At 58.6% G+C, this 23,628-nt stretch overlaps 3 protein-coding genes across 4 annotated transcripts in view; 2 read left to right on the top strand and 1 right to left on the bottom strand.

Moving 5' to 3' along the window:
* The window catches only part of SP7 (Sp7 transcription factor), a 16,204-nt gene extending 11,838 nt beyond the window's left edge, over nt 1-4,366 (bottom strand). The window contains exons 1-2 of one of the 2 annotated variants that reach the window (XM_030036946.2): nt 4,185-4,366; nt 3,006-3,041 (exon numbers count right to left, since the gene is read on the bottom strand). The gene's annotated coding sequence lies outside the window, so the exon portion shown is untranslated. The remainder of the gene's footprint in view (nt 1-3,005; nt 3,042-4,184) is intronic. The other variant, XM_030036947.2, reaches the window with a different exon arrangement.
* SP1 (Sp1 transcription factor) lies at nt 4,342-23,481 on the top strand. Its single transcript, XM_030036906.1, has 6 exons — nt 4,342-4,433; nt 5,749-5,843; nt 6,537-8,031; nt 18,652-18,820; nt 18,987-19,186; nt 19,302-23,481. The coding sequence occupies exons 1-6, from the start codon at nt 4,427-4,429 to the stop codon at nt 19,619-19,621; spliced, it is 2,286 nt and encodes a 761-aa protein (XP_029892766.1). The 5' UTR covers nt 4,342-4,426; the 3' UTR covers nt 19,622-23,481.
* Nucleotides 23,425-23,628, top strand: part of AMHR2 (anti-Mullerian hormone receptor type 2) — an 8,163-nt gene continuing 7,959 nt past the window's right edge. The window contains exon 1 of the mRNA XM_041128799.1: nt 23,425-23,554. Within this exon, the coding sequence (XP_040984733.1) occupies nt 23,432-23,554 (123 nt within the window). The 5' untranslated portion in view covers nt 23,425-23,431. The remainder of the gene's footprint in view (nt 23,555-23,628) is intronic.

Raw genomic sequence — 23,628 nt, 5'->3', positions numbered from 1 at the left:
GGGACAGGACAGGACGCTGTTGGGGACAGGACACTGTTGGGGACAGGACAGGGCTGGGGACATTGTTGGGGACAAGGACAGGGTTGGGGACTCGACAGAAGAGGTTTGGGGACAGGACATTGTTTGGGACAGGACAGGGTTGGGGACAGGACAGGACTGGAGAGGTTTGGGGACAGGACATTGTTGGGGACAAGGACAGGGTTGGGGACAGGACAGGACATTGTTGGGGACAAGGACAGGGCTGGGGACAGGACAGGAGAGGTTTGGGGACAAGGACAGGGCTGGGGACAGGACAGGAGAGGTTTGGGGACAGGACATTGTTGGGGACAAGGACAGGGTTGGGGACAGGACAGGACATTGTTGGGGACAAGGACAGGGCTGGGGACAGGACAGGAGAGGTTTGGGGACAAGGACAGGGCTGGGGACAGGACAGGAGAGGTTTGGGGACAGGACATTGTTGGGGACAAGGACAGGGTTGGGGACAGGACAGGACACTGTTGGGGACACGGACAGGGTTGGGGACAGGACAGGACACTGTTGGGGACAGGACAGGACATTGTTGGGGACAAGGACAGGGCTGGGGACAGGACAGGAGAGGTTTGGGGACAAGGACAGGGCTGGGGACAGGACAGGAGAGGTTTGGGGACAGGACATTGTTGGGGACAAGGACAGGGTTGGGGACTGGACGGGACACTGTTGGGGACAGGACAGGACATTGTTGGGGACAAGGACAGGGCTGGGGACAGGACAGGAGAGGTTTGGGGACAAGGACAGGGCTGGGGACAGGACAGGAGAGGTTTGGGGACAGGACATTGTTGGGGACAAGGACAGGGTTGGGGACTGGACGGGACACTGTTGGGGACAAGGACATGGTTGGGGACTGGACAGGACACTGTTGGGGACAAGGACAGGGTTGGGGACAGCCGGGCCAGGCGCCCCCGCCAGGCGGCAGCAGAGACCCGCGCCCGGGGGCGGCACCGACCGGCTGCGGCCACTGGGGGGCGCCGGGACTGGGGGGACTGGGAGGAACTGGGGGGGACTGGGATGGACTGGGATGGGACTGGAGGGGACTGCGGGGGATTGGGGGGGGACTGGGAGGGGATTGGGAGGGACTGGGAGGGGACTGGGGGGGACTAGAGGGGTCTGGGAGGGATTGGGGGGGCTGGGGTGCTAAGGGGTGGGGGGCTAATGGGAGGCAGCGGGGTGCTACTGGGATGGGGCGGCAGCGGGGTTAATGGTGTGCTACTGGGGAGGGGGGGCTACTGGAGAGGGGGTCCCAGTGGGGGTAGTGGGAGTGGGGGGCAATGGGGTGTTACTGGGGTGGGGGGTGATTGGGGGGGGGTCCAGTTGGGGTGGGGGGTTATTGGATGGGGTATCCCAATGGGGGATAATGGGGTGGGGGGGGCAATGGGGTACTAATAGGGTGGGGGTCCTAATGAAGGGGGGGGGCTACTGGAGAGGGTCCCAGTGGGGGTAATTGGGTGGGGCTTAATGGGTGGGGGGGCTACTGGTGGGGGGTTAATGGGATGAAGATCCTGATGGGAGTAATGGGGTGCTGGGGGGGGGGGTGAGGGGTGCTAATAGGGGGGGCCCTAACAGGGAGGGGGGGGTGCGTCTAGTGGGGTGGGGGCTCTGCGGTGGCTCTCTCCAGCCCCCCCGTGCCCCCCACCACCTCCCCCAGGCCCACGGGGAGCCTTGTCCCCCATCGTCCCCCCTGCAGTGGGGCAGGATGGGGGCTTGCCAGGCGGGGGGGGGGCAGAAGAAGGAGGAGGAGGAGGCAGCCTTCGCCCCGGAGAGGCGCAGGCAGATCTGGCCTTCGCCCCGTGCCGCGGTGACGTGACGAGTTGGCCAGGACTCAGCCCCGGGTGACAGGATGGGGACAGTCCCCACGTCCCCCCACCCACCTTGTGTCCTGCCCACCGCCAGGCCCGGCTCTTTTGGGGCAGGGGGCTGCGAAGCGCAACCCTGGCAGCGTCACTGACCCCGGGGGACGCCACGATGGGGACAAACTAACCAAGAAACCACGAGTTTGTCCCCTTCCCCGGTGGCATGGCACCGCTGGCAATCCCAGAGGGGAAACTGAGGCACGGGGCTGGGTGGACGCACGCTCTGTGTCCCCGTGTGACACCGCTGCGGGTCAGGAGGGGAAACTGAGGCACGGCGGGGGACCGGTCCCATCCGCGGCTGCTGATGCCGCAGCCGGCGGGACGCGGGCCCGGATCAAAGGAATCGCCGCGTTCGCTCGGCGCAGGGGGGGGGCACAGGGATGGGGACCCCCCGCCTTGGCCCCCTGACGGCTGCGGCGGAGGCGACTTCAAGGCCGCAGCGGGGTCTGGGGTGAAGCGGCGGCCGCCTCCCCGCCGGCACGGGGTTTGGGGGGGAACACACACAAAGCCACCGCTTCGCTCGACAGCAAGGGGACAGCGGGCAGGACGGTTGCCCCCTCCCCACTGCCAGGGTTTTGGGGGACAGGCTGCGTGCAGTGCCGGAGGCAGGATGAGGGGCTGTCCCCAAAACCCACCAGCTGCAGCGGCCGGGGGCGGGGGGGTTTGGTTTTATTTCTCCTCCCCAGGGCGGGGGGTCTCTGCTCTTCATCCGGCATTGTTTTAATGACACTGGGGGTTTGCAGGCGGCCGGCAGGGCCGGTGCCGCGGCGAGAAAGCGAAATAAAACGGTTCCGCTGGAAGCGGGGTGAGGTCGCGGTGAGCGACGGCAATTTTCCAGCTGCGGGAATGAAGGGAATTAAGCCAAAAAAAGTGGAAAAATAAAAAGGTCACGGGGAAGACGGCATCCGGGCGGCCGGCAGGGTGCCGGGCGAGGGGCTCGCTAGCCTCGGCAGTGCCTCCAAAATCAACAGTGGGGTGTGTGGGGGGGTGCTGGGGGGGGGGGGCTCCCCACACCGTGACACACCCCCCCCCCAGCCCGTTACTGGGGGACATCAAAGGGCAGTGGCCGGTGCGGACGGGCAGCGGGTGGGAAAGCGGCATCGGGGGGGACACACATACGAGACACGGCGCCGTGCGGGGCGGGCGGCTTTGATGCTGGAAAGCAAAAGAAAGAAAAAAAATAAAAGAAATTAAGAAATTAAACGTCACCTCTCATGGGTCATCCCCCCCTCCCCGCCTCATCTTGACACCGGCTGTGCCCATCTCCCGTCCCCGGGGACCCTCACACCTCGTTTGCCTTCAAAAACCTCGGTTTTTGTAAACCAGGGGCTTTTTGCTGTGAACTCCCCCCCCAAAAAACCCGCCCAGAGCAGGGTTGACCGCAGGCACGGAGGGGCGAGGCCCGGGCGTCCCATGGTGACAGTCCCTGTCATGACAGGGCTGGGTGCCATGACAGGACGTGGGGCATGTCGTGACAGGGACTCCAGGGCCCGCTGTGGTGACAGGGCCCTGGGGATGTTTACACAGCGACGAGGCCCCTGCCGCGGGCCTGTGAGGACAAGTCGCACACCCGATGGCGGCTGTCGCGACAGGGCTGAGGTGGCTCGTGACAGGAAAAGGTGACGGAGGAGGGGGGCAGGGGGCGAAAAGCGGCACTGTCGCGACACGGCCCGAGTTACCGAGCCGGCGGGAACGCCGCCGGGGCTGTGGGGCGACCGGCTCCCGGCAAAGCGGCGGCGGCGGCCGGGGCGGAGCCAGCGCCAAAATGGCGCCTTTTCCGCCACATTCCCGGCGCCGCCAAGCCGTCCCTCCAAGGGCGCAGCCCGGCCGCTCGCCCCGCCTCCCCGCGGCACCTATTGGCCAGTTTGAGACGGACCGCCGTTCTCATTGGCGCGGCGCCCCGCCGCGGCCGACGCCTCCGAGCGAAGGATTGGCCGGCGCTCCCGTCAGTGCGCGAGCCCGCCATCCCCCGCGGCTCGAACCGCGCGGCCGGTTGGCGCTCCCCGCTGCCAATCCCTCCTCCGCCCCCGCCTCCCCCCACCCATTGGCGGCGGCCCGCGCCCATCACGCCGCGGCCCACGCCGCCGCGGCCGCTCCCATACGGGGTCTCCCTGCGAGCCCGCGCGGGCACCGATTGGCCCCCGCCACCGCCGGCCCCCCCCCCCCTCCCGCTCCCCCATTGGCCACCGCCCGCGGCGCTCCCCCTCCCCCACGGGGCGGGGCAGCGGGGGCGGCGCCCCTCCCGCCCCCTCCCCCCCCTTCCACCGTCCCGCCCTCGCTTCCCGTTGGCCTCCCTACCCGTCACTCTCCCTCCCGCGGCGGCATCCCATTGGCGGACACGGCGGCGGGGGCGGACCGCGGGGCCGGAGCCGCGGCGCTCGGCTCCCTCCCTCGGCAGCCCCTTGGCGGTCACCGGCGGGGTTAGGCCGCCTCGTCAGCGAGCCGGGCGCGCCCGCCCCCCCCCTTCCTCCTCCTCCTCCTCCTCCCCCCCCCCCCGCCCCGACGCCGCTTGGGCTCGTCCTCCCCCCCTCCCGGCCACCATGAGCGGTAAGGACGGGCCCGCCGCGCCGGCTGAAGGAGGAGGAGGAGGAGGGATGGAGGGATGAAGGAGGAGGAGGAAGAGGAGGAGGAGGGGGGGGCGGCGATGGGAGCGAGGGGCGCGCGCGGCCGCCCAGGCACACGCAAACGACGGCGGCGGCGGCGGCGCCCGCCCGCTCGGAGGGGCCTGAGGCGGCCCCGCCCCGCGCCGGGCCGGGCCCCGCCGGGTCGGGCCGGGCCTCTTCTCGCCTCGTTTTTCGCTTCTCCTGAGGGGAGACCTGCCGAGGAGGAGGAGGAGGAGGAGGGGGGGGGGCGGGGAGGAAGGCCTCGGGGGAACGGGACGGGATGGGAGCGGAGGAGGAGGAGGAGGGAGGGGGGCGGCGGGGGGGGGTGTGTGAGGGAGGATGCCGCGGGATCGGGCGCGGAGAGGAGGATTTTTGTGGGGGAAGGGTGTAGGCCTGGGGGGGGGGGGCGCTTCCCCCCAGCCCCCGAGGAAGGTGCCTTGCGGGGGCGGATGCGAGTGGGGATGGGGATGGGGGGGGGGGAAGCCGTGGGGCGAGGGCCCTGGGGGGGGGGGGGAGGTGTGACCTGCTGGGGGTGGGTTTTGGTTTTTTTTTTTTGAGAGGGAGAGTCCATGGAAGCGATGCTGGGGGGGCTGGAGTGGACCCTGGTGAAGGGTGCTGGGGGTGTGGGGGAGAGTGGGGGGCACAAGCCTCAGGGCCCGGGGCGGGGGGGGGAGTTGCTAGAGGAGAATGAGGAGGCTCCTGAGCGGTGGGAGAGGAGGGATTTGGGGAGGGGAGCGGGAACCCCTGTGCTGTGGGGTCACGGGGAGGACAGACAGGGGACTCCCGGCTGGGGGATCCCTGGGGATCCCCGTGGGCTGGATCCGCGGCGGGGAATCCGTGGGCAGGGCAGGGAGAGGGCTGCCGGGGTGGATCCACGGAGGGCCAGGGCGGGAGGTGTGCTCCCAGGCCAGCGGGGAAGGGAAAGGGGAGGCCCGGGGAGGACCTCGACGGGGGCCAGGGAGTGTCCCGAGCGGGTGGGGAGGAGCTGGGGCCTGGAGCCTGGCCGGGTTCTCCCTCGCCTGTCCCGCTGCCAGCTCCCCTTTGGCAGCTCCCTCCGGTTCCCAGCCCCTTCGCGCCAGTGCCCGAGCAGCACATGGGCCCCCCAGAGTGCTTGCCAGAGTGCCGTCCCCCCCGCCCCCGTTTCTGCCCAGCCCTTCTGCATTCCCTGCCCTTGAATCCCTGTGCGCCCTCACGCTCCTGATCCCCCTCTCCTGCCCAGAAATGTCTTTAACTCCCGCTGTCGTTTCCCGCCCGCGCAGACCAAGAGAGTCCTGAGGAGATGGCGACAGTGAAGCCCGAGAAGGGCGAAGGAGATGCCAGCAGTAACAGCAGTGCAGGCAGTGGGGAGGGCCAGGTGAGTGTGAGGAGGGAGGAACAGCCAGCCCCAAGCCGGCCGCCTCCTGGCTCCGCTCGCCCTGGGGAACTCGCAGTCCCTGTGGCAAAGTCCAGGGCCGGGCCGAGGTGTTTGTTTGGCCCAGCCGAGCGTTACGCCGGTTCCTCTCCCCGGGGAGAGGAAAAGGGCGAGAGTGCGCCGGGGGATCGTCGATGCTGCCAAATGCCCTGCCGGAGCGCCGACCCGCAGCGCCCGTGGCTTCCCCTCCTCCCCCAGCTCTGCACGGTGCCCTCGAAAACATGACAGTTCCCCTTCTCCCAGTAAACACCACAGCCCCGACTGGCCTTTCTCCAGGTTGGGGTGCCCAGAAATGACTGTACTTCCCTGGAGCTGTTCTGTTCTCCTGTGGGGAGGTTCACCCACTTTGGGGTGGAGGAGACATCTCTCCTTGCCTTTTACATGTAGCCTCCCTCCCCTTTCCTCCCGCCCGGAGGGTTTTTCCCTGTGGGTTCAGTCTGTCCCGGCCTGACAGCCCTGTGTCTGGCAGTTGTATTTTTCCGGCTGTGGGTGTGTTTTCTCAGGAAGGAGTGTTTATCTTTTCCAAGCATGCTCCTCCCTGTTTGCTCTTTTAATTTTTTTTTTTCCCCCCCTTTTTTTTATTTTTGGCCTGCCCATTGGGCCGCCTCCTGCATTAACTCCTCCTCTTCTTCCCAGGAATCGCAGCCTTCCCCGCTGGCTCTGCTGGCAGCCACCTGCAGCAGGATCGAGTCTCCCAACGAGAACTCCAACAGCTCCCAGGGCCAGCAAGGCGGGAGCGGTGAGCTGGACCTCACAGCCGCCGCCGCTCAGATAGCCCAGTCCGCCAACGGCTGGCAAATAATTTCTGCCGGCTCCAGCACGCCGACAGCCTCCAAAGAACAGGGCAGCAATGGCAGCAATGGCGGAGATGCCTCCAAAAGCCGGCCCGTGAGCGCGGGGCAGTACGTGGTCACGACCACTTCCAGCCTGCAGAACCAGCAGGTGCTCACAGGCCTGCCGGGAGTTATCCCAAATATCCAGTACCAGGTCATTCCCCAATTCCAAACCATCGATGGGCAGCAGCTCCAGTTTGCCACCACCCCTGCCCAAGTCAACGTGCAGCAGGATGCCTCTGGTCAGCTCCAGATCATCCCCGGCACGAACCAGCAGATCATAACGAGCCGAGCGGGGACGAGTAACCTCATCGCCATGCCAAACCTGCTGCAGCAGGCCGTTCCCATCCAGGGCGTGGGCTTGGCCAACAACACCCTCTCAGGGCAAACCCAGTACGTGGCCAACGTCCCCGTGGCTCTGAACGGCAACATCACCTTGCTGCCCGTCAACAGCGTGGCCGCCAGCCTGGCTCCCACCTCTCAGACGGTCACGTTGAGCAGCTCCGGCTCTCCAGACAGCAGCTCCCAGCCGGCCACCTCAGGCGCTGCCATCAGTTCCACCAACACGGCCACGTCTCATGCTAGTTCTGGCGCCTTTTTTACCAACGCCAACAGCTATTCCACCACCACCACCACCAGTAACATGGGCATCATGAATTTTTCCACCAGCGCAACGGTGGGAACCAACGTCCAGGCGCAGACGCCCCAGAGGGTCAGCAGCGTCCAGAGCTCGGACTCACTGCAGAGCCCAGTTTCTGGGGTGGCTTTGCAGCCGGGGCAGCAGAAAGAGGGGGATCAGAGCCAGCAATCACAACAGCAGCAGCAGATCCTGATCCAGCCGCAGCTAGTCCAAGGAGGGCAAACGATCCAAGCCCTCCAGACCACCCCGCTCTCTGGCCAGACCTTTGCCACTCAAGCCATCTCCCAAGACGCCTTGCAGAACCTGCAGCTCCAAGCTGTCCCCAACTCTGGGCCCATCATCATCCGAACGCCCACGGTGGGTCCCAACGGGCAGGTGAGCTGGCAGACCATCCAGCTCCAAAACCTTCAGGTTCAAAACCCCCAGGCCCAGACAATCACCTTGGCCCCCATGCAGGGAGTGTCACTGGGGCAGACGGGCAGCACCAGCACCACGCTCACCCCCATTGCCTCCCTCCCCAGCGGCACTGTCACTGTCAACGCTGCCCAGCTCTCCTCCATGCCAGGCCTCCAGACTATTAACCTCAGTGCCTTGGGAGCGTCTGGGATCCAGGTGCATCAGCTGCAAGGGCTGCCGCTGGCCATAGCAAACACTGCCGGTAAGTTGTTTTGTCTTGGTTCCTTTTCTGTAGCCGGGCAGAGGAAATCAAAGGCGAAATGATGTTGCCTGGCTGCCTGCAGCCAGCTCCCTGCATCGTCTGGACTCTGTGGGGTTCAGGGCGCGGGCACAGCCATGCCAGGGCTGGAGCTGGGTGTGATGGATGCCAAACAGAGTTGGCAAGCGGGCTGCTGCTTATGCTGGCCCTGGGAAGGAAGTGTTAAGCCTCTGCCGATCGCCAGAAGACAATGAAACTCATTTTGGAGAGTTTCTGATCTAATAACTCTTGGGCGCCTGATTGCATGAAAAGAAACAGAGGAGATGCCTGTGAATGGGGAAGGAGGGAGATGTGCGGGGAGGAGAGGCAGAGGAGAAGGGGGACGCTGCATGCAGTGCTAAGGGTGAAGCCTGGTTTTGTGCGAGGCTGCTGTCCTGCCCCAATGGCCGTGGGGGGGGGGGCTTGGGCTGGGGCATGGACCCAAGCCCAGCTCAGCTCCTCAGCTTGTGGGAGCCCACAGAAAGAGTCACAGCCTTATAAAACTCAGGAATAACTTAAGTCTCCCTGCCCTCCCGCTAGAAAACAAACAAACAAAAAGCCCTGGGGGAATTTCCTTGCAGGGGCAAAAGAACGGGCTCTTTAACTGTATATTTAGCCTAAAGTTGGGTGCTGGTGTGGGACACTGTGATCTCATCGTGGTCGAGACAGCCCCGTGTTCACGGCTGGCGCAGGACACCCTGCTCAGTTCCCCCTGGATCAGTCCTGTCGTCTCCCAAAACCTCCCACCAGCCTGGGGGTGTGTGTGTGGACACGGTGTGTGAGCTTCAGGCTGCTCAGCTTCCCCTTGGAAATGCCATGCCTGCCTGTACAAGGGGGCCGTAGGCTCCTGCCGCGGAAGAAATCGGTGCTGAAAAGGAGCTCTGCTTGCTTTTCCAGTGTTTTTCTTTTATTTTTTTTTGTTCTGGCTCTGGCTAAAAAGGCAGTTGCTAGATTTAGTCACAGCTGAGAGGCAGCAAAAAATGTTGCTCAATCTGACTCGTGCTTCCTTCTCGCGAGAAGAGGCGGTTGCTCTCCCGGAGTTGTTTTGCAGCATTATTTTGGGCTGTTGCTACAGCAGCTTGGCTTGCAGGCGTCCGTGGGTTTATTACAGACTGCGCAGCAGTCGGGATTAGCCTGATCCTTGGATTTCCCTGAGCAGAGACACCCGCTTGTGCTAGAGCACGCTCGTTTTTGCACCCAGAGGGGAGCTGACAGCAGGTCACCTCTTTTATACGTGGAAATGCAGGTGGTGAAGGGTCCCTTTTGTCTTCGCCTGCCCAGGTTCGGCAGGATCCCCTCGCCCTGCAGCCTGGTGGGGCCGCTTGCGTCGAGGCGTGCTTGTTTCTTGTTTTGAAGGCACCGGAGAAACGCATGGGCAACTCCTAGTTCCTGTATTTGTGCCTGGCTCTGCCCTCGGAGGTGGGGCAGGGAGGAACGTTCCAGAGACCACCCACCCAACGCACTGGGGAGCCACCGCCTCCTCCTCCTCCTCCTTTTTTTTTTTTTTAGCTCAGCAGCGTGTTTAGCTCTTGATCCGCAGTGATGAATTCACTGTCCAACGCTGGCGGCTGCACTGAGAACCACGGCCAAGGGCCTCGCTCTTCTTAGCTCAGAGGATGTGATGTTCAGATGGCACTTTGATGTTGTTATGTTTGAAAAACCAGAGCAGGGTTCAGGTTTCAAAGGGTTTGCGGGGACCCACTGAGCCCCCAGCTCAATGGGACCATCAGTTAGGCTCCTAGGACGAGATCGCAGAGGCTGCGGCTGGGACAGAAAGCTTCCTGGTACTGATCCATTCACACAATTTGCGGGGCTTAACTCCAGGCTGGAGGAGCTTTTCTCTAGCTGGGCCCGTCAGATGTGGTGATGGGTCTGTTCGTCCCCCTGCCACCTGCAAACAGCCCCTCTCAGGTGAGTGCTGAGTCCCCCCACCCCAGACCTTGCACTGGGTGCATCATCTCCAGCCACACCACGGCGTCGTAGCTGGGCCATCTTCTGCCACGTTGGGGGCCTGCGAACGCGGATTGCTCCCGGTCCGAGCTCTCTGATGGCAATTTACGGGAACGGTTTGTTACCGAATCGCCTGTTGTCCAAATCGCTGAATGTTTTCCATGAGGAGCCTCCCCTTCAGCTGCCGGCAGCTGTGCGAGCACGTGCCACGTGTACTGGAACGTTCTGCACTCGCTTTCTGCTTGAGACTAAGAGTTGGGAGAGTTTTTTTGTAGCAGAGAAAGCTCCTCCGCTTCCGAGGGATGTGAATGGAAAATAAAACCCAGGTTTGCTTGGGAGGGGAGATTCGCAGCTGGTCTTCCCGTCCCCTTGGGTTTTGCCCTGTGTGACGGTGTGGCAGGGAGAAGGGGGTGCATGGCGAAGGGTTTTGGTAGCTGAGCATGCACCCCAGCTGCCTCCTGGGCTTGCAGCCGCCACGTTTCCTACCACTTAGCTGCATGTCTGCCTTAGCTGAGCTATGTCGAAGAGCTCACTCAGCTCAGCTTCCTTTGGGGCTGACAGCCGCTCCGGTGTCCTGGCTTGGCTGCTGCTGGGGCTGGGGGAAGCACGTGTCTCCTCTCCTGAACCCTGCTCCAGTCCATGGGCAGGGGGACTCCTCTGGGCTGTGGCTTTCAGCCCCCTGTGAGGGCTGGGGGCAAGTCGCTGATGAGATTTCTGCTTTTCGGTTTTCTTTCTGCAAAACAGGAAGGGGAAAGATCCCCCTGGAGAAAATGACACCTGAAAAGGTCTTTAAAAATCAGATTTTTGCTCCTGGGCATGAGGCAGAGCCCTGCGCTCCGTGCAAGTGTAACTCAGCCTGTGTTTATATTAATTAGGTGGTTTGCAGGCTGCCTCCTCTTCGGTGTTAGATGGGCTGTGAATTAGCCCGGTGGCAGAGACATGAGAAGGTCTGTGACTGTAATGGGCTGGTATGTGGGCAAACAGGCCTTGCAGCCGGCTCTGCTTGGAGGGGAAGGCAGCTACTGAGCCAGGGAGGGGATTTCCTTGGCTGGCATTGCCCCAAAAACCCGCATGTGGGTTTGGGTGCCACTGCTCCCAGCGCAAGTGGGCAGCAGGACTGCCCGCGGGATGAAGGAAAGAGGTTTTTGGGTGCTTGTGGAGGGGATGTCCTGCACAAGGCGCCTTCGTGCGGAGGCTTTGTGGCAAGCGGGGTTGGGGTGATTTCGAGAAGTTTGCGACGCCGGGGTTTCTCTTCCCCTTCTGACCAAGCTTTAGGGAGGAGGAGAGGGACTTTTTTTAGCTCCGTGTCCGCATAGTTTTGCCAGTGAAGTGGCTCTGCCCCACATACCTGTCCCTGGCAGAATCCTGCTGCTTAGAGCTCCATGCCTGGGAGATGGAGAGCCCTGCCTGGCTGAGGTATGTGCTGGGTAAACAGGCGTCCAGCGGTGGCTTCCCATTAGGTCAATGCTGCAGTTAAACCCCTCATCCAAGGTCCTTGTTTTGTGAGTGCCGAAGGATGTTTTGTTGCTGGGGAGGATGGAGCTGGGAGGGTGCCCGGAGCACTGGTGCGACTGGGGAGATGCGGCAGCCCCCAGCCATGCCCCTGCCTAGGGCTGTTTTGCTGGGATGAGCTCCCTTTTGGGGCTCCGTCTATCATTTGGACGGAGGCTTGTGGTCAAATCGAGCAGTGGGACGTAGCAAGGACATCCTTCTGAAAGAAAAAAAAGCCTTCATGGGGGAAGTAACCCTTTGAAATCTGTTTACCAAATGCATCCCCAGCTCTCTGCTGCGACTTTGTTCTTACAGGGCTCTTCCCAGCCGTCGGGGCACTGACACAAAGACCTGATTGTCTCCTATTTTCTGTTTTTAAGGGAAGCTTTGTAGCAGGGCCTTGATGAGACATCCACATGGCATCGTCTGCAGAGGGGAGGGGAAAATTGAAATCAATCTCGGGCCAGCAAGCCCTGACAGGATCTCTCCTTAACGTGCTGTAATTGTTTGTTTCATTACGCCCATGACATCACGTCAGAAAAGAATTATATTGTGAAATTTCCTTCTCTAAACTCTAGCTGGGCTGGACTTTAAATACCCTCCCAGCTTCCTTGGCTGACCTCTCTCCTTGCCATGATAAAGAGGGTGATTTACTGAAGAAATTAGACAAACCCCGAGAGATTGCGGGGTCTACTTGGGAAAACGGAGTGATCCCAATACAGAGCCTGTGTTACTGCAGCGCAGGTTTGTCCGGGTGAGGTTGTGCCCTGCACAAAGTTGCCGTAAGTCTGGGGCTCTGTGGGGCAGCCCCACTCCTCCTCCTCCTTGAGGCCGGGGCTCAGCTGTCCGGGAATGAGAGCAGGTTGGCAGCCATGCTGGTCGGACTGGTTGGGTGCCGCGCACCCCGTGACTCCTCATGGAAGAGTTTCCTTGCCCGGCTCCGGACCGTCTCGCCGGGCCCCAATCTTCGCCTTCCTTTTATCTGTGCCGACCTCAGCCTTGCTGCCTCCTCACTGAGAAGCATGGTCTTTATCACACCTTCGCAGGAGCTGGATCCTGGCCCCTGAGGACTAGGGGTAGTTTCAGTGTAGCTCCTTTCCAGAGCATTGGCTCTCAGGGCACTGGCTCCCGCTTCAGAGAGGCTCATGCCATCCAGCCGTCACCCCATCCCAGCGCAGGACATCTAGATTAGATACTGTGAGTGATACAGGCACAAATTCCCCCTCTCTGCGGAGGGGCGTGATTAAAAACATGGGCTTTGTGGCTTGGAAAAATCATCCACCCTTGACTGCGGTGGACGAGAGGAATATAGAGGTTCAGGTGTGGTGAGAGATGCCTGCGGGGATTTCCCCATCTCCTGGGTGTGCTTTGGGCTGGGCTCAGGCCACAGCCCTCCTCCTTGGTGGTCATGGGGATTGCCCTTCCCTGTCTCAGCTGGGCATTTTCCTCCTTCCATGCTCCTCAAGCATCGTCAGGGACTTCTCTTTTTAACTAACCTGATTTCTTTTTTGGTGTGGTTTGGTAGGATCTGCCTATGCTACGGGGTGAGGGTGCTCTGGCTGCCACGGCTGCCGGTTGCTAGTGGTCTGATTTGCCCTGGCAGGGCCACCCCAGTGAAGGCTTTGGCAGGGCTAGAGGCTTCATCAGTTTTGTGGCAATCCAGACTGGAATTAAAAGGGCAAAGGAGACCTGCGTTTCAGTTTGCAGCGCGACAAAGGTATTTAGCAAGTCCGGGGCCGGGGGGGGGGGGCTGTCAGGGATTTTGCAAATTGGACGAGGTGACTTCTGAGCTCGCCTCCGCCTCTGCCTGTGTGTCACCAGGCTGGGCAGACGCAGCTCTGGCTCCTCTTGCAGCCCACCTCGCTCTTGACCCAACAGCTCCGTCACTATTTATTTCTTCTCCAAAGGAAGTGTAATTTATTGTGACGCACAGAAACCTCCAACAATTAAAGGATATCGCCCAACTTGACGTGTGGCTTTTCAAGTCATTAAACTCCAGATTAAGACACAATTACTCAATGTGCTGCAGTCTGACTTCAAAACTGCACCATCTTACGCAGCTGGGCACCGTGTATTCCCCGCTCCACTGTCCATAACTCTGAAGAATTACTGAGCGAGAGCTTGGCTAATTTACATGAATGACTTCCTACTGCAGATTAACTTATTTTGCAAATTAGTGAGGAAATCAAACGAGATAAAAATCAAGGGGACGGCATTACAAAACCTACTTTGTTCCTTTGTGTAGCAAGTGCAGCTTAATTGTCTTTGATCTGTCTAGAGTAGAGCGTGGTGGTGTGTTTTGGGGAGAGCAGCGAGCACTGGCGAGGCAACGCTGGTCGCTGTCACCCTGGGCTTTCAGACTCTGCCAAAAAAAAGAGGAGGAAACGGTGAGAACTTGAGTTGTCAGCTAGAAAGGTTTGATATGGGGTTTTTTTTCAGGCTCGTGCCTGCCGGCCTGCCGTCTGTTGTTCGCCCTGAGTGGAGATGTGCTGAGAGGTTCAGGGAGCCTCGGGGCTGCGTGCTGCTGGGTTTTTCTGCCCTTTCTTTTTGCCTTAGAACTTCCTCTTGCCTCTTTTCACTGCGTCTGGAAGCTGACATTGGTTTGTCGTGCGTGCCCTGCTCTGCGTGGTGACGACTTACCCCCCTCTTCCTCTCCTGCCTCTGTGGAGTTGCAGCTGCCAATGTTGCAGAGTTTGCACAAGAAACCGTTTTTGTTGGCTTTTTTTTTTTTTTTTTTCCAGATCCTCCCTAAAAATGAACATCAAGTCTGTTTCCCCTCTCCTAAGGTCAGCTGGGGTGGATCTAAAAATGCTCCTCTCTTCTATCCACAGGGCATTTCTCACCTCGTTTTAGTTTGCTAAATAAAACGACTAAACTGAAGCATTTTTCCTCTGAGGAGCAGTTAGAAGACAAGAAACACCTTGTCTTGAGAGAAGTCGCGAGCCAAGACTCGGGTGCTTTGGTCTTTTTAGTGTGAGACCAGCAAACGACTACCCCTCTTCTGGGGGGGGGTCTTGGCAGTCGGTAGCCCCATCCCGTGCTGGTCGAGGAGGGGCTCCATCAGGAAAAGACAGGTCGAGTACAGGAGCCAGGCGCAGCAAAGCAGGGTCAGCTGCTGTTGCCTGTCCTCACAGGCAAGTCCCTCTTTACTCCCCAGGGTTTTCCAAGGATTATACCCCCCTCCTTGCTCTATTAATACATTTTTTCAGGACTTCAATGACCTGAGCGTGGACCAGGGGCTTGGCAGCCTCCATGAAAGCTTTAGTCTTAGAAGTAATCTATATTAGCGGAGATAATAAACATAAATTATCCAGCTGGTTTCTCTCCACCAAGCTTTCTCCTGAAACTGCAATATTCTGGAGACTTCTGCGCGTCCTGATATGTGAAGAATGAAGCGTGTACGTACAAGATCTGTCTTCTCTTGCCGTAATTTATTTATACCTTAATTAGATGCGAGCCATAGATTACCAGAAGGAGGATTTGGGTTTTTTCCCCTCCATATGACATGCCAACAGACTATAAAATGCTGCGTAGGCTTTTGCATGTTTGAAGATTGAAGCCATTCCAAGACATCAGGGCTGGATTCTCCCCCTCCCAAGCATATTTTGGGGAGAGTGCGTGTGTCTTCTCCTTCCTTTTTACAACAGCTCTCCCCAGATAGCACATACGCGACAGGGAAATCTCTAATCTGTCGCTGTAATGCAAGCTGTCGTCGTTGGCTTATAAAGCTTAAAAAAAAAAAAGCCCTCCCTGGTTCCCTCCATGCTGGTTTTAGACTGTAAACATATGTTGCAAGAGCTGGGGGGGGACGGGACTGAAAAGGTTTTGTCCTAAAATTGCTAAACTTTGCGGGGAGCACAGGAATGTTGCTGATGAGGTATGGGAGGGCCCAGCCAAGATTTCTGAGTGGGGCTCAAAATTGTGTCCCCTTTGGAGGGACAAACAATTTCCTTCCTCCTGCCCGGTGGTGGTGCTCAACAGCCAGACCTGGCCTGGCCGCTGTCACTCGATGGCCAACGATATTCCTCTCTACCTCGATGTCCTGGTGCGAGGGCAGACACAACCACTGCCATTGCGGTTATTAATGCTACCACCATGCCGTCCCAGGGCCGAACTGGTCTGAGTGTGTCGGTCACGGGTGTTATTTGCAGCATCTTTTGGCTGTGATTCAGCCAAGTGTTTCCTCTTGTCCTGGTGCAGACTGGAGGGGACCGTCTGCATTTATTAACCATATAAGATTATATGGTCTTTGGGGCCAGCACCGTCCTTTAACACGCGATGTTGGGGTGTGGACACGTTAGCACAGCCCCTTGCTGTACCACGGACTCATCCTGGCTTCTGCTTAGACGGCAGCGTGTGCCTCATCCCCCTGCAGACAAACTGGGCCTGGTGTGACGTAAGTAGGGACGGGGCGAGCGGATGAGTCAGGCTTCGTTTCTTTGATTACCACCCTTCTCCTGGTTGTTGCTTTGATGCTCTGGGTGTCTCGGTCCTCAACGGCAAAGGGCTTGCTCAGCACTGCCCTCTCCCAGGAAATCTGGAGCCCTGCAGACTTGGCAGGGCAGAGCAGCCAGCCCTAATTTCAAGCCTCCCTGTCTGCATGCTCCTGCATGGGAGAGCAAAGCTCCTCTTGATGCTGCTGCGGCCTGGAGGAGTGAAATCGAAGCTGTTCCTCTCGCCAGAGGAAGCCCAGATGTGGAGCACGGCCCAGCTGTGCACATAAATCGCCCACCAGCCATGCAGATCATTGGCGATGCCGCCGCAGAGCTGTTGGGCATCGCCGCCGTGAGCTGGCTGGTGCCCCAAGTAGCCAGGGATCTATTCATGGTGGTTTTTGTCCTTTCCTGAGCATGGGCCCCTGCCCTGGCTCCTCCGCTGAGCTTTGCCAGGGCACCACTGACACCTGCTGGTAACAGCAAAGCCACGGGGCCAGGGGAAGGCTGCCCGCTGCCAGAAACTCTTCGTCATTCCCCCCTCGCTGTCTCTGTGTTGTGAAACTCCCTCCTGGCCGCAGGAAGAGAGCCCAGCATGCAGCTAATGGACGTTTCGGGCTGACATAAGTTTGAAGTTTATACTTCTTCAGTGCCAGCACCTCTCCTGTGGATGCTGCCTCCTGCCTAGAAGCTGTTACATGGAAAACCAGGTTTTTAAAGCGAATTTCACTGCTTTGCTGAAGGTACTTGTCCCAGCAGGGCTTCTCAAAAGGCTGTGCTAGCCTCCTGTGGTACCACTGCCAGTGGCAGCATCTCAGTCCCCATGCTGGGGAGGTGGCCTTCATTCCTGCAACCCTGTTGTGACACGGGGGACACCAGCAGCAGGACCATGGGCTGTTTTTTGGGGAGTGCCAGCTTTGGAAACAGCAGCTTTGCGACGTTTGTGCTCCCTATTTAAGAAGCAGCTTCTGGGTACTGGGAAGAGGAGATGGAGTGAGTGAACCAGCAACCCCCAGGGCACCACGACGTCCCTCGCATCCCGACCTCCCCATCAGCCTTTGGCAGGACTGGCTGGCATGGTCCTTCCCGTTAACTCATCCTCGCTGGACCCAGCCAAGCAGCTGCTGATAAACAGCATCAGGAAAGCCCCCAGATGGGTGTTTTTGGGGAATATTCACCCTGACACAGCCTCATTTCCCGGCAGTGGGAGAGGATCTCTGGAAACAGCGGCAGAGCGCAGTGTTATTTGCTCTTGGGGACAAGCGCATGTGTGTGTGTTTGCACCCGCGTGTGTTTTATCTCAGCCCCACATTCAACCACCACCCTGTTCAGGCGGTGATCTCAACCTTGGCTGCCTGCTTGCGAGGAAGTTGGTAGGAAGAAGGTGAATTTTGGGCTCGAATCACAGCCCGTAGCCAGCCAAGGATGCTGCCGCCTGTCCGGCGGAAGCGTCTCGGCTCTAAATCTGCCGTTAGACCTATTGGCATATGTTAATTGCAGCTGAAAAGAGATTACTCAGCCTGCCGTCTCTGCGCCCGCTCTGTCTTTTCAGCATGAAAATAATCAAGCAGCGGAGCTTGAAGGGAAATAAAACACTTGTGAAGTGTAGATGAGGTTATTGGAGAAGCAATTAGATGACAGCATAAGCATAGAGCAATAAAATGGCAATGAAAACTGATAGGCTTAAAAACTTCCTAGCCCTCAACCCCCCCGTTACGAATGGTTTATGTTTGTCTGCATTTGGGAGCTCGTCAGCACTACCCTGCGGTTCCTACGGCTTTTATAATTGGGAATTGCTCCTCGAGAGAGGGGAGGGATCTCGCTCTGCGAGCAGCGCCAGATGATTTTTCAAGTTTATATATATATCCCTTTCTGTAATCGCAGTAATTAACCAGTGAGCGCGTGCCGATAATATCTTTGCTGATGGATGCTGCTGAAGACTATGGTCTTTCAGCCCGCTTTATTTATCGCTGCCTTTTTTGGAGGGGGGGGTTGGCAGGAGGGTTTGCATCTGCTCTGTAGATTTGCTCCTGGATTGTTGCTTTCATCAGGTTTAAGCTGGGGAGATGTTTGAAAAGGGAAAACTGCCTCTTTCAGCCCAAAAAAACCAAGGGGGGGGAAAGGGACCTCAGTGGGGTCAGTAGCACGGTATGATTCAGAGAAGCCTGGGTTTCCCTCAGCAATGTTTTGATGCTTGCTTTATCACTGACACTGATGCAAGCCAGCCAGCTTACGTCTGAACCAGCTGCTTGGTTTACATTTTTGCTCTGTTTTCTGTGCTAGGTTAGCTGAAATAGCTGAAATAGTTGGCAGGTGGCTGGAGTGACGTAGAGGGCTGTCTTTCCTGAGAGATGCGGCTCTTGCCTCTCTTCTGGTCGCAAATTGGAGGACATGGACCAAAATGTAGGGCGATGTGGGGGGAGCGGGGGGGACCCCCCCGCTTTGCTGGGGGCTGTGGAGGGCAGGGAGAGCCCCAGGGCTTTAGGGAAAGCTCAGTGGGGGATTGTCAGGGCTTGAAAACACAGGAGCCTGTGGAATGTTGAGGGAGAAGGCTGGAATTAATAACTTCCTATGGTTCGATCAAGCTGAGACCCTCCCAGCTTTGCAGCTGCCATGGGGAAAGGCCGGGGAAAGCCCCTCTTACATCCCTCCTACTGCTTGGGGCTTTGCTGACGAAGAACCCGTAGTAACCTCCTGTGTTTTCTTCCAGGTGACCACGGTGCTCAGCTGGGTCTTCACGGCACGAGTGGAGACGGGCTGGGAGACGAGAACGCGGCTGTGGAGGAAGGAGAGACCAGCCCGGACCCGCAGCCCCAGCAAGGACGGAAAGTGCGGAGGGAAGCGTGTACCTGCCCCTACTGCAAAGACAGCGAGGGAAGGTAAGGCTGCTCTGCCGCAGATCGGGCAATGCTGGGCTGCCCGAGCAACCTCCGAATCCCTGGGAGCAGGCTGAAACCCCCAAAGTGCCTCGTTTGGCCCCATTCTGCCTTCAGTCATCTGGAGCTTTCGGGGCTGTTTTAACTCCTTTCCCTTGGACTCTTTCAGGAGCTCTGGGGATCCAGGTAAAAAAAAGCAACACATCTGCCACATCCCGGGCTGCGGGAAGGTGTACGGCAAAACCTCTCACCTCCGGGCTCACCTGCGGTGGCACACTGGCGAGCGACCCTTCGTCTGCACCTGGATCCTCTGCGGGAAGCGTTTCACCCGGAGCGATGAGCTGCAGCGACACAAGCGCACGCACACTGGTAGGGCTCGGGATGCTGCTTCCCCCGGGGTCTGTCACCTTCTTGCTGGGCTTGGCGGGGGGGACGGGGACCGGCCCAGCCTCCACCTCACCCCTCTCTCCCCCCCTTCTTCCAGGGGAGAAGAAATTTGCCTGCCCGGAGTGCCCCAAACGCTTCATGCGGAGCGACCACCTCTCCAAGCACATCAAGACCCACCAGAACAAGAAGGGAGGTGCGGCCAACAACGTGGCCATGAACGTCTCCGCCGTCCCCATGGACACGGGGGCCTCGGCAGAGGGTAACGGCGGGGCCACCCCCTCGGCCCTCATCGCCACCAACATGGTGGCCATGGAAGCCATCTGCCCCGAGGGCATCGCCCGCCTGGCCAGCAGCGGCATCAACGTGATGCAGGTGGCCGACCTCCAGTCCATCAACATCAGCGGCAACGGGTTCTGAGGGCGAAGCGGGACGCGGGCACCGGTGGGCGACACGGCGGCGCCGGGCGGCACGGGGCCGAGAGGCGAGCGGAGACGGAGCCGGGAGCTATTTTCACCGCGAGGGCGACGTCCCTTGTCACCCTCCAGCACTAAAGCCCAGCTCCTCTTACCTGGGATCGCAGCCCTCCTTGAGCTGTCTGACCTCCGGGGCCCGGTGACCACACACGAAGGCCAGAGCTATATATATATTTTTTAATTTCGGCTTGACCTTATTTTTTTTTTTTTTTTTTCCCCCTCTCCCTCCACTCCCTCCCTGAGATCCGTCTGCCCCTCCGTAGCTAGCCTTCGACGCCATCATGCCTTGGTAAAAGTATATGATTCTTGAAATACTTTTTAGGAAAAAAAAAAAACCAAAAAAACCAAAAAAAAAAAAAAAGGAAAAAAAAAAAAAAAAAAGATTCTATATTATTATTATATATATAAAAATATAAAATGTGTTCGTTTGAGAGAGGAGAGATTTTGCTGCGACCATGGTTTGGTCTCTTTGATGCCTTATCTTGGGACAGGTTGACCCTCTGGGGCAGTTCGGACAGTGCCCGAGCTGTCCTTCAGACCTTATATTACATTTTAAATTGTAATCTTAAAAAAAAAACACCCCGACCCCCTGGTCTTTTTCATACGCTTTGCTTTTAGGTTGTTCTTTAATTTCTTTGTAATTATTTGGGTGAGGTTTTGCTTTTGTTTTTTTTCTCCCCCTTGTAAAAACAGCTGCCCTCTCCCTGCCCTTCACTGGACTTTTTGATCTTTATTTTCCAGCGATCTTCTTCGCGAAGATCCTTTTCTTCCGGCTTTTCTAATCCTCGCTCTGGCGGGCTGAGCGGTGACTCTACATGTGGAATCGATTTGTAAAGGGTTTCGTGCAGGTTCACTCGAGCTATTTAGCAGAGGGTCTGGGACCTGGTGCGTTGGGGTACGGTGGGAGACGGCTCGGGAGGTCCTCCTCGGGGAAAATACCTATTTTTTTTCGGCCACCATTGGTCTCGAGAATAATAATAATCCTGAAAAATCAGCACCTCCAGAGCTGGTCGGCAGGAGACGGCACTTTTCCACCCCGATGAGGTCCCAGCGGTGAGGGTGAAGCATCGAGGGGACACGGGATGGGGCCGTCACCTCGTGGGTCTTGCCGTGACGCTGCTGGAGGTGGCTCCTCGCGCTTCCTCCTGAAAGAAAAAAAAAAAAAAAGGGTGTGGGAAATGGGGACAGTTTGGGGAAAACCCTTTTGGTTTTCCAATACCTGGCTTTTCCCACCCCGGGAGGACCGGGATGGCTGTCTTCTTCCGTTCTTCCTCCCACACCCTCCTCTTCCTGCTCCAGTCCAGACAATATCTGCCCTTTCCCCTCCGGCAGTAAACAGGCAGGGGCTCCCCTGCCCGCCGCAGGAAGGAGCCGTGGGGGGGGGCCAGCACCGTCCCCCCGATTCCAGGGGGGATTTCATCTCAGGGTGACGCAGAGCGCGCGGGGCAGCTTTATTTTGTCCCCGAAACAAGGCAGCGGTGGGACGTGGATCCCAACCACCCCCTCGAAGGCTGCAGGGAGCCGTTCGGTGAAATCTCTTCTTGTTTTCGAGCAGAAATTTCGGGGTGAGATGAGCAAGAAGTGGGTCTGAGCTGTAGAGGAGAGAGCTCCGCCGGGAAGTTTAGAGGAGAGCTAAGCAGAGCGTTGGTCATAGGAAAAACCCTGGGATGTGGAAACCAACCCCAGTTCAGAGCTGGAGAGGGGGTCGAGCTCACGTTAGTGGTTCGGAGAGGTGGAGGCGGCCGGGGGCATCCTGTCTCGCTGGGTCAGGTTTGTCGCGTGTATCCCCTTTGTTCACGGGGGGAAAGCCGGCACAGAGGCGAGAAGCCCCCGCTTTTGCTCGCTGATCTCGGATCCGAGAATCCCACCTGCCAAAGGCATCTTCCTCCCTCCCCACCCGAACACGCGGGGTTCTGCTGTATCATTTTCTAGAACCATTTTATTTTTCCCGGCCTGAGGATAACCAGGAAATTTCCCGGGATGCTGAGAGCGGCAGTCCCCACCGCTGTGCTCCCCGCTCCCGGAGATGTCTCCTTCTGCCCTGGGCTGCCTGGTGGGCTTCGGCAGAGCTGGGACCGCCAGGAGGGAGATGCCGACTTGCGGCTGAGGTTGCCAAAATTGCTCAGGTGGGCTGGAAAGGCCTTTGGAGAGGAGTTAAACCAGCGCTCCCCAGCCGGGGCACCCCCAGGAGAGCTACCGGGGCTGAATTTTCTACCGAACCCCGAGTTCATCCGTGCTCGGATGCTTCTCATGGTGGGGTGGGCTCGCCGGAGCCAGGGAACCCTCCGAATCCACACCAGGGACCCCCCCCCGGGGCTGAACCATCGGTGGCAAAACCCAGCCAAACTGTGAAGGGCAAAGGTGTTTTTACCTTGGTTTTTTTTTTTAAGAAAAAAAAAAGAAAAAGCTCTGCAGGGAGGGAGGCGGTGAGTGTGGCGATTCCTCTGGCCGATCTTTCCGCTCTCTCTCTCTCTCTCTCTCGATATATATTTTTGCATTTGTATATTTTTATATAGGAAACTTTAAGCATTTGTATTTTAATAATCTGTGAAGCACTATGAGTTCCCCAGCGCGTCGTGTCCGTCTCCTCCCCCCCCCTTGATACTGGAAGCTACAGAGAATTGGTAGAAAACAGGAATTTAATTTTTTTTTTTAATTTAATTGTTGATATTTTCTTTTTTTTTCTTCCTTAACCCTACCCTGTAACGTGGGGGTCCCTGAGACCCCCATCCCCGAGACCCCCGTGCTCGCCGGCTCTGCTCCGTCCCAGCCCACCCCGTGCCGAGCGGGAATCAAGTGCCAAACCCAGATCCCGAAACCTCACCAAGGCTCTGCCGTGGAGTTTTGGGGTGTCCCGTGTTGTCATGTCCCCCCCCCGCCCCGGTGCCGTTCCCCATCATCCCTAATGGAGCTTAATTTTCCTATGGAAACGCGGCCGGGAGGGAGGGGGGGCCCTTGGCGGGGTCCCGGGGGACCCTGGGGACAGCCGGGGTGGGCTCTGCGTGGAGCCCAGGGTGCTCGCCCTCCTCCGTGTTTTGGGGGGGGGTCAGAGGATCTGGGCGGGGGGATGCTGCTGGTTCTGCTCCCAGTGTCGGGGGCAGCTGGCCCCCATCATCCCCCTTTTGGCTCTGCAGCACCCCACAGCCCCTCCACCCCCCCAAAAACACCCCCAGCAGCCCCCCAAAACACCTCCAGCCATTCCCGGGACGGGGGGGGGGGGGGGGACACACACAAAAACGTGCCTTGATAAGGGGGTGACAGGCTGGGGACAAGCCCCCACTCCCCTCCCGCCTCCCCCAGACTTTTATATCCCCCCCCCCAAGGGGTTGGGGGGGGGGGAAATTGGGGTGTCGGGGCCGTCCCCAAGGCTTCCCCCATCTCCCAGCTTTAATCCACCATCACCCCTTAATCTCGGGGGGACCGGGGCCGGTCGTCTATGCAGCGGGGGGGGCGGGGGGGCAGGGGGGTCCCGCAGGATCCGGCCCCTCCACACTGGCAATAATTCTCTTTCCCTGTCAAGACTGTTTGATCTTGTCATGTCTGTGCGATATATTAATTTTGGGGGGGTTTGTTTTGTTTTGTTTTGTTTTCTAAAAATCCGGTGGCCGATGTCATAACACCCGAAACGCATTTTTTGGGTTTGTTTGGGTTTTGTTTTTTTGTTTTTTTTTTTTTCTTCCCAAAGTGCTATTTTTTTGTACAAAAAGACTTAGATTAAAATGTTAGTTTTTTGGGGCTCCTTTGTAAATGGGGAATGACGATTTCTTTTTGTAATAAACACGAGTCGCTGGCGTTGTCTGGAAATCTGCGGGGGTTCGACCGGGGGAGCACGGCCGATTCGGCGTGGGGGGGGGGGGGCAGCGGAATTCAGTCCCAGGTGGGGAAACTGAGGCACGGCACCGGGTTGGACTGTGGCGTGGAGGGGAAACTGAGGCAGGGAGCTCAATTTGG

Source organism: Aquila chrysaetos, chromosome 15 (assembly GCF_900496995.4).
Source record: "Aquila chrysaetos chrysaetos chromosome 15, bAquChr1.4, whole genome shotgun sequence".
Lineage (NCBI taxonomy): Eukaryota > Metazoa > Chordata > Aves > Accipitriformes > Accipitridae > Aquila > Aquila chrysaetos.
The sequence above is the reverse complement of the archived record's forward strand: the minus strand, read 5'-3'. Positions and strand labels throughout refer to the sequence as shown.